The 11,025-nt window shown below is 41.2% G+C and overlaps 1 protein-coding gene across 1 annotated transcript; it reads left to right on the forward strand.

Annotated features, from left to right (window-relative positions):
• Nucleotides 1-1,989: 1,989 nt before the first annotated feature.
• Nucleotides 1,990-4,460, forward strand: EGR4 (early growth response 4). Its single transcript, XM_044275491.1, has 2 exons — nt 1,990-2,080; nt 2,743-4,460. Exons 1-2 carry the CDS (start codon nt 1,990-1,992, stop codon nt 4,047-4,049), a joined length of 1,398 nt encoding a protein of 465 aa, XP_044131426.1. The 3' UTR covers nt 4,050-4,460.
• The last annotated feature ends 6,565 nt before the right edge of the window (nt 4,461-11,025 follow it).

Here is an 11,025-nt window from a genome sequence, read left to right on the forward strand (position 1 = left end):
CTACCCTTCATCCCCCTGTTCCATCTCCCTGTCGTCCCGTATTTCTCTCTCTATTCCCCTGTAACCGCAACCCCCCCCCACCCCCCAACACACTTGTATATCCTCTAGTCCTTTTTATATTACCCGGACTCGTGTATCTTTTCCATCATCCAATATCTTCTCCATCATCCTGTATCTTCTCCATCATCCTATATCTTATGCATCATCCTGTATCTTCTCCATCATCCTGTATCTTCTCCATCATCCTGTATCTTATCCATCATCCTGCATCTTATCCATCATCCTGCATCTTCTCCATCATCCTGTATCTTATCCATCATCCTGTATCTTATCCATCATCCTGCATCTTCTCCATCATCCTGCATCTTCTCCATCATCCTGCATCTTATCCATCATCCTGTATCTTATCCATCATCCTATATCTTATCCATCATCCTGTATCTTCTCCATCATCCTGTATCTTCTCCATCATCCTGTATCTTTTCCATCATCCTGTATCCTATCCATCATCCTGTATCTTCTCCATCATCCTGTATCTTCTCCATCATCCTATATCTTATCCATCATCCTATATCTTATCCATCATCCTGTATCTTCTCCATCATCCTGTATCTTCTCCATCATCCTGTATCCTATCCATCATCCTGTATCTTCTCCATCATCCTGTATCTTCTCCATCATCCTATATCTTATCCATCATCCTGTATCTTATCCATCATCCTGTATCTTCTCCATCATCCTGTATCTTCTCCATCATCCTATATCTTATCCATCATCCTGTATCTTCTCCATCATCCTGTATCATCTTCCCATCATCTTGCATCTTCACATTATCCTGATTCTCTCCCCTTCCCATTTTATCTTCTCCATCATCCTTCCCTGACTCTTGTATCTTATCCCCAGCCCCCTATATTGTATGTCCTTCACCCGTGAATGTTACCCCAGCCCCCTGTACCTCCCCCAGCCCCCTGTACCTCCCTGCAGCCCCTGTACCTCCCCCAGACCCCTGTACCTCCTTTCCGCCCCCTGTACCTCCCCCAGACCCCTGTACCTCCCCCCAGCCCCCTGTACCTCCCTCCTGCCCCCTGTACCGCCCCCAGCCCCCTGTACCTTCCCCCCAGCCCCCTGTACCTCCTTTCAGCCCCCTGTACCTCCCTCCTGCCCCCTGTACCGCCTCCCAGACCCCTGTACCTCCCTCCTGCCCCTGTACCTCCCTCCTGCCCCCTGTACCTCCTTTCAGCCCCCTGTACCTCCCTCCTGCCCCCTGTGCCTCCCCCCAGCCCCCTGTACCTCCCCCCAGCCCCCCTGTACCTCCCTCCTGCCCCCTGTACCTCCTTTCAGCCCCCTGTGCCTCCCCCCAGCCCCCTGTACCTCCCCCAGCCCCCCTGTACCTCCCCAGCCCCCTGTACCTCCCTCCTGCCCCCTGTACCTCCTTTCAGCCCCCTGTGCCTCCCCCCAGCCCCCCTGTACCTCCTTTCAGCCCCCTGTGCCTCCTTTCAGCCCCCTGTACCTCCCTCCTGCCCCCTGTACCTCCCTCCTGCCCCCTGTACCTCCTTTCAGCCCCCTGTGCCTCCCCCCAGCCCCCTGTACCTCCCCCAGCCCCCCTGTACCTCCCTCCTGCCCCCTGTACCTCCTTTCAGCCCCCTGTGCCTCCTTTCCGCTCTGCTCCTGAAGTGTTGAGAATTCACAACTTTCCTGCACAGGTTTTATTAAAAGAAGAAGAAAAAAACCATCACAACAAGAAGCAGCAGCTTCCAGGAGGCGTCACACTCAGAAGAGATCTCCTTTTTGGGAGTCCCCATCCTACATCCTGTGTCCATATATGGGCATTTACGTCACAGCAGCGTCACTGGAGACTCCTGAAATGGAGAGATCCCAGGCAGCGGAAGATCAGGGGCTGCCCCTGCTGCATATATAAGGAGGAGGCGAGGCAGGAGCATGGGCACAACCGAGGCAGCTCCTCACAGCAGCAGCAGCAGCTGCCCCGCCATGGACCCCTCCTGCCAGGACTACCCCGAGTACCCCGAGGACTGTCACCTGAAGGAGCAGCCGGGAGCTGCAGCCCCCCAATGCACTGGAGGTAAGAGGCCAGCTCTGGGTGGGGGATCCGGCTCCAGGCTGGGGAGGGGGCTGTGCCAGCAGGATTGAGATCCAGCGAGGCTTGGAGGCTGCAGCCTCCATGGGTGATCTTAGATGAGGCAATAGGTGGCCAGACGTGGGGGTGTAATAGCTGAAGGACAGGGTGCAATGGTTTAACATTAGGGGTGCAATGGTTGAAGGATGGAGGTGCAATGGTTAATGAATGGGGGTATAATAGCTGAAGGACAGGGTGCAATGGTTTAACATTAGGGGTGCAATGGTTGAAGGATGGAGGTGCAATGGTTAATGAATGGGGGTATAATAGCTGAAGGACAGGGTGCAATGGTTTAACATTAGGGGTGCAATGGTTGAAGGATGGAGGTGCAATGGTTAATGAATGGGGGTGTAATAGCTGAAGGACAGGGGTGCAATGGTTAATGAATGGGGGTGTAATAGCTGAAGGACAGGGGTGCAATGGTTGAAGGATGGAGGTGCAATGGTCCAAGGATCTGGGTGCAATGGTTGATGGATAGAGGTGCAGTGGTTGAAGGTTGGTGATGTAATGGTTAATGGATTCCTATAATGTTTTATAGTCGGGGGTACAATGGGTGAAGGATGGAATACAGAGGCCCTGAACTCACCTCAGCTCTTTCTTCTCCTCAGGTGTCTTTGAGAGTCCTTCCAATGAGGAAACCTCTGAGTACTTCTTCTTGAGCAGCCAGCCCTCACCACCTCTCCCTCTCAACTACTCCGGGAGCTTCTTCATAGAGTCAGCCCCTGAACATAGCCATGACCCAGAAGCCTTCTTCAGCATCATGTCTGGCATCCTTGGTCTGTCTCCTTTCGCTGCACCTCCTCGACTGAACTGTCAGGGGTCCCTCTACTCAGTCCAGGAGTCCCTCCAGAACCACATGGACCTTTACTCAAACTGTCAGCCCAACCTGAACATCTCAGTGCAGCAGGGCTTCTCTGGTCAGCTGTACTCTGCCTTCAGCAGCACCGAGGACATTCACCAGGTGCCCAGCTCACCCAACCTGGGCACTTCCTCCTCCAACCAATGCTTCTTTGACTCTAAAGTAATCCCCAACAAGCATGACATGGACCTGTCCCCCATCTCCCCCACATTGGACTCTTTTGGTGCCCAGTGGGACTCACAGGCATCTCAGAACTTTGGCCAGCCTTCCTACCCTACAGATGGATTTCTGCCCCCTGACAACCCCTCTCCTGTCTTTCATCCCTTGGAATCTAAAGTGGAGAACATGATGTCCTCCTGCTGCCAGTCACTATCTGGAGAGGAATCTATTTTGTACAACATGGACTTCAGCTCTCAGTCTGACAACTACCACTCATCTCAGTCTGACACTTATGACTTCACTGAGACCCAGATTGACCTAAAGCCTCAGCTTTTGCCAGATACCAAGTACCCACTAGGCCACCAAACCTCAGTGCCAGGGCTGATGAACCAAGAGGAAGTTCTTCAGCACCAGTCCCCTCCAATCATCTCCACAGATTTTCTGGGTCTCTCCCCAACAGCTGACAACATCATTCCAGCAAATACCAGGAACCACCTGGCAGAACCCAGAAAGAAATATCGCAGGAACAAGTTTCCAGCAAAATGTTTTCGTCCAAAACCCCATGAGAAGGCCTTTGCTTGCCCTGTCGAGAGCTGCATCAGGAGCTTTGCCAGGTCAGATGAGCTCAACAGGCACCTGAGGATCCACACTGGCCACAAACCCTTCCAGTGCAGGATCTGTCTGAGGAACTTTAGCCGTAGCGACCACCTCACCACCCACATCAGGACCCACACTGGGGAGAAGCCCTTCTCCTGCGACATGTGTGGCAGGAGATTTGCCAGGAGTGATGAGAAGAAGAGACATGGGAAGGTGCATCTGAAGCAGAAGATCAGGGCTGAGGAGAAACTCAAGGGACTTGGCTTTTACTCCATGGGATTGTCCTTCAGCACCATGTGAGGAACCACAGAATTGCCTGGGTTTACTTTTCTCCTCGGAGGTGCAAGTTATCTCCTACAGGTTGTCAGCTCTAGCCCTCAACTACTTCTTGGGAGGATCTAGTGTGGCTTGTGGCTCAGCTGTTCCCTGCATGGCCTCCTCTGTTACCTATGTGATGTATACTCTATCTACCAGCAGGATCTGACTACATGGAGCTATGGGATGAGGAGGAGTTCAGCACCTCTCTCTGGACAGCTCCAACTGTGCTGCAGCTGAGACGATGGAGGTGGCTGGTAGACATTGAGGTGAAGCTTTCTGCAGACTGTTCCAGGTGCAATGCTCTGCATGAGCCGGGACCTCACCTGTATATAAATACTGTGTAGTAGACATGGACTGTTTCTCCTGCTGTCAGGCACTTAGTGTGTGTGTGTGTGTGTGTGTGTGTGTGTGTGTGAGGCTAGAGAGGTCCACTGGTGAGGACCTCACTGTCACTGCTGCTAGGGGTGGACGGCTGAGTGCTGTTCTATGAGGACTGTTCAGACTGTGCTCTCTGATGACGCTGCTCGTCTCTTCTATTTATCATTTTTGTATAAAAATCTAATTCAGACAAAAGTGAAAACCTAAAATGTTTATTTTTTCAAAGAAATAAATCTGGTTGTGATCAGCAATGTCATGTGTCCTCCTGATTACTGGGGCTCACTGGTGGTGGTGGTGGTGGGGGGGGGGGGCGGTTATAATGGGAGGAGGGGAATGGCAACTGGTCTTATATGAACTGTCCTCCTGATTACTGGGGCTCACTGGTGGTGGTGGTGGTGGGGGGGGGGGGGGGGGTTATAATGGGATGAGGGGAATGGCAACTGGTCTTATATGAACTGTGGAGATAAAGGGTTGAGGGATTTACTACTACTTACTACCACTATAATACACCATCCTTTACTACTACTACCACTATAATACACCATCTTATACTACTACTTATACTACTATAATACACCATCTTATACTACTACCACTATAATATACCATCTTATACTACTACTATAATACACCATCTTATACTACTACCACTATAATACGCCATCTTATACTACTACTACTATAATACACCATCTTATACTACTACTACTATAATACACCATCTTATACTTCTACCACTATAATACACCATCTTATACTACTACCACTATAATACACCATCCTTTACTACTACCACTATAATACACCATCTTATACTACTACCACTATAATACACCATCTTATACTACTACCACTATAATACACCATCTTATACTTCTACCACTATAATACACCATCTTATACTACTACCACTATAATACACCATCCTTTACTACTACCACTATAATACACCATCTTATACTACTACCACTATAATACACCATCTTATACTACTACCACTATAATACACCATCTTATACTACTACAACTACTACTACTATAATACACCATCTTATACTACTACCACTATAATACACCATCTTATACTACTACTACTATAATACACCATCTTATACTACTACTACTACTATAATACACCATCTTATACTACTATAATACACCATCTTATACTACTACTACTACTAGTATAATACACCATCTTATACTATTACCACTATAATATACCATCTTATACTACAACCACTATAATACACCATCTTATACTACTTACTACTACTATAATACACCATCTTATACTACCACTATAATACACCATCTTATACTACTTACTACCACTATAATACACCATCTTATACTACTACTACTATAACACACCATCTTATACTACTACCACTATAATACACCATCTTATACTACTACCACTATAATACACCATCTTATACTACTACTACTACTATAATACACCATCTTATACTACTACTACTATAATACACCATATTATACTACTACTACTATAATACACCATCTTATACTAATACTACTATAATACACCATCTTATACTACTACTACTATAATACACCATCTTATACTACTACCACTATAATACACCATCTTATACTAATACTACTATAATACACCATATTATACTACTACTACTATAATACACCATCTTATACTAATACTACTATAATACACCATCTTATACTACTAACACTATAATACACCATCTTATACTACTACTACTATAATACACCATCTTATACTACTACTTCTACTATAATACACCATCTTACACTACTACCACTATAATACACCATCCTTTACTACTACTACCACTATAATACACCATCTTATACTAATACTACTATAATACACCATCTTATACTACTACTACTATAATACACCATCTTATACTACTACTACTATAATACACCATCTTATACTACTACCACTATAATACACAATCTTATACTACTACTACTATAATACACCATCTTATACTAATACTACTATAATACACCATCTTATACTACTAACACTATAATACACCATCTTATACTACTACTACTATAATACACCATATTATACTACTACTACTATAATACACCATCTTATACTAATACTACTATAATACACCATCTTATACTACTACTACTATAATACACCATCTTATACTACTACTTCTACTATAATACACCATCCTTTACTACTACTACCACTATAATACACCATCTTATACTACTACTACTATAGTACACCATCTTATACTACTACCACTATATATACCATCTATACTACTACCACTATAATACACCATCTTATACTACTACCACTATAATACACCATCTTATACTACTACCACTATAATACACCATATTATACTACTACTACTATAATACAACCACCTTATACTACTACTACTACTATACATACTATACTACTACACTATAATACACCATCTTATACTACTACCACTATAATACACCATCCTTTACTACTACCACTATAATACACCATCTTATACTACTACTACTATAATACACCATCTTATACTACTACTACTATAATACACCATCTTATACTACTACCACTATAATACACCATCTTATACTACTACCACTATAATACACCATCCTTTACTACTACCACTATAATACACCATCTTATACTACTACCACTATAATACACCATCTTATACTACTACCACTATAATACACCATCTTATACTACTACCACTATAATACACCATCTTATACTACTACCACTATAATACACCATCTTATACTACTACCACTATAATACACCATCTTATAATACTACAACTATAATACACCATCTTATACTACTACCACTATAATACACCATCTTATACTACTACAACTACTACTACTATAATACACCATCTTCTACTACTACCACTATAATACACCATCTTATACTACTACTACTATAATACACCATCTTATACTACTACTACTATAATACACCATCTTATACTACTGTAATACACCATCTTATACTACTACTACTATAATACACCATCTTATACTACTACCACTATAATACACCATCTTATACTAATACTACTACTATAATACACCATCTTATACTATTACCACTATAATATACCATCTTATACTACTTACTACCACTATAATACACCATCTTATACTACTACTATAATACACCATCTTATACTACTACTACTACCACCACTATAATACACCATCTTATACTACTACTATTATACACCATCTTAGACTACTTACTACTACTATGATACACCATCTTATACTACCACTATAATACACCATCTTATACTACTTACTACCACTATAATACACCATCTTATACTACTACTACTACTACTACTACTATAACACACCATCTTATACTACTACCACTATAATACACCATCTTATACTACTACCACTATAATACACCATCTTATACTACTACTTCTATAATACACCATCTTATACTAATACTACTATAATACACCATCTTATACTACTACTACTATAATACACCATCTTATACTACTAACATTATAATACACCATCTTAAACTACTAACACTATAATACACCATCTTATACTACTACAAATATAATACACCATCTTATACTACTACTACTACTACTACTATAATACGCCATTTTATACTACTACCACTATAATATACCATCTTATATTACTACTACTATAATAATACACCATCCTATACTACTACTATAATACACCATCTTATACTACTACTATAATACATCATCTTATAATACTACTACTATAATGCACCATCTTATAATACTACTACAACTATAATACACCATCTTATACTACTACCACTATAATACACCATCTTATACTACTTCTATAATACACTATCTTATACTACTACTAATACTATATAATACACCATCTTTTACTACAACTTCTATAATACACTATCTTATACTACTACTATAATACACCATCTTATACTACTACCACTATAATACTGCTCCTATGTACAAGAATATCACTACTATAATACTGCCTCCTATGTACAAGAATATAACTACTATAATACTGCTCCTATGTACAAGAATATCACTACTATAATACTGCTCCTATGTGCAAGAATATATCTACTATAATACTGCTCCTATGTACAAGAATATAACTACTATAATACTGCTCCTATGTACAAGAATATAACTACTATAATACTGCTCCTATGTACAAGAATATAACTACTATAATACTGCCTCCTATGTACAAGAATATAACTACTATAATACTGCTCCTATGTAGAAGAATATAACTACTATAATACCGCTCCTATGTACAAGGATATAACTACTATAATACTGCCTCCTATGTACAAGGATATAACTACTATAATACTGCCTCCTATGTACAAGAATATAACTACTATAATACTGCTCCTATGTACAAGAATATAACTACTATAATACTGCTCCTATGTAGAAGAATATAACTACTATAATACCGCTCCTATGTACAAGGATATAACTACTATAATACTGCCTCCTATGTACAAGGATATAACTACTATAATACTGCCTCCTATGTACAAGAATATAACTACTATAATACTGCTCCTATGTACAAGAATATAACTACTATAATACTGCTCCTATGTACAAGAATATAACTACTATAATACTGCTCCTATGTACAAGAATATAACTACTATAATACTGCTCCTATGTACAAGAATATCACTACTATAATACTGCTCCTATGTACAAGAATATAACTACTATAATACTGCTCCTATGTACAAGAATATAACTACTATAATACTGCTCCTATGTACAAGAATATCACTACTATAATACTGCCTCCTATGTACAAGAATATAACTGCTATAATACTGCTCCTATGTACAAGAATATAACTACTATAATACTGCTCCTATGTACAAGAATATAACTACTATAATACTGCCTCCTATGTACAAGGATATAACTGCTATAATACTGCTCCTATGTACAAGAATATAACTACTATAATACTGCCTCCTATGTACAAGTATATAACTACTATAATACTGCTCCTATGTACAAAGAATATAACTACTATAATACTGCTCCTATGTACAAGGATATAACTACTATAATACTGCTCCTATGTACAAGAATATAACTACTATAATACTGCTCCTATGTACAAGAATATAACTACTATAATACTGCCTCCTATGTACAAGGATATAAATATTGTAATAGTAGTAATTAATATGAGGCGCTGTCTTTTGGGTTCTGGATTGGGTAACGGTAAGTGATGGGACACCTATAGGTGTAAATACATTTTGTAGGTCCTGGGACGTGGTGTCCGTCTTTGCGGGATCTACAGCTTAGTGTAGACAGGGTTTATTTCAGGAGGACGCTCCATATTTAAGTGATCTTCAGTTGTCATCAGTTCACTGTGAATTTTAACAAGGTGTCTGCATGTCTTCTTCTTGCAGAATACGTGACAATTCGGATCCATGGAACATTCCGCTGGAATTAACCTCTGATGATCCAGCATTTCTATAGAAACTGCATGTTCCAGACATGCAATGTAGGAGATATGACCGTCTGGCAGTGCAAGGTGTAGGTCTGATGAGTCTCGGATATTCAGTGGCTTTGCACGGGCTCTTGGTAACTTCTACAATTTCTGGACCTAAATCTGTTTATATATGCTTCTGACCGATCCACAATCTGTCCAATAGGTCTAAAACCAGCAGGGGTGCCACCGACTCCTGTACATGGCGTCTTTAACAAGTTATTTAAATGATGGGAAATGTAACCACTCGGTTCAGCTCAAATCACCATGACAACAGGGACTGAAAATATTCCTGATTTTTACGATTTAGAAAGTTAACCTTAATGGGATCATCATTATTGCAGACAAAGCTGATTCTGTCCCTTCGCACCAACCTCAGCTCCACTGGAATAGACCTGGGAGGTCACATGGAGAAGACAAGTAGGAGCCAGGATCAACATTTGACACCAGAGGAGGTTGATTATGGTTTAGCTGGCTATACACGAACCATCAGTCGATGACCAACACCAGTCAGTTGAAAGCTGACTGGCCACTTTACTCTTTCATTTTGCTGGTGGATCATTTGTACGAAGGATCCTATGGATGACTTATTGGCCAGATTGTGGACGATCATTCTCTTGAGTATGGTAGGTTTAAGAAACAAACCTGATTAGATATGAAGAATATTTAGTGTTTTCTTCTAAGCAAATCCGTAAAAGAAATACTGCCAAGAATGGTCTTCTAACGTGTATAGAGATCACGAGTGGAGTTGCTATGAAGGATTAAAGAGTTTGGTCTCTTTGCCTGGAAATTGTAGAAACAAAATTCTTGGTCATGCACCATAGATTTGAGAGCTCTAATGATGGAGCGGCCCTGGAGGGGCAGGTGGGATCTATCGTTGTGGATAGATCAGCACATGCAATCTCCTATCTCTATGACATGTCTGATAGTATCTGAGTTTATCTCACCATAAAGGCTTCAAGAGGAGCATTACCAGCCAAAGCAACCCCTGGTCATAGACAGGTGCCTGGCAATTGGTCAAGTA

The sequence above is a fragment of the Bufo gargarizans genome, chromosome 1 (assembly GCF_014858855.1).
Source record: "Bufo gargarizans isolate SCDJY-AF-19 chromosome 1, ASM1485885v1, whole genome shotgun sequence".
NCBI lineage: Eukaryota > Metazoa > Chordata > Amphibia > Anura > Bufonidae > Bufo > Bufo gargarizans.

Bases quoted from the DNA above. Each gene is read 5' to 3' on its own strand.
- EGR4 (XM_044275491.1), top strand. From the start codon at position 1,990: ATGGACCCCTCCTGCCAGGACTACCCCGAGTACCCCGAGGACTGTCAC. The intron at 2,081-2,742 runs GTAAGAGGCCAG...TCTTCTCCTCAG, and splicing joins AGCCCCCCAATGCACTGGAG to GTGTCTTTGAGAGTCCTTCC.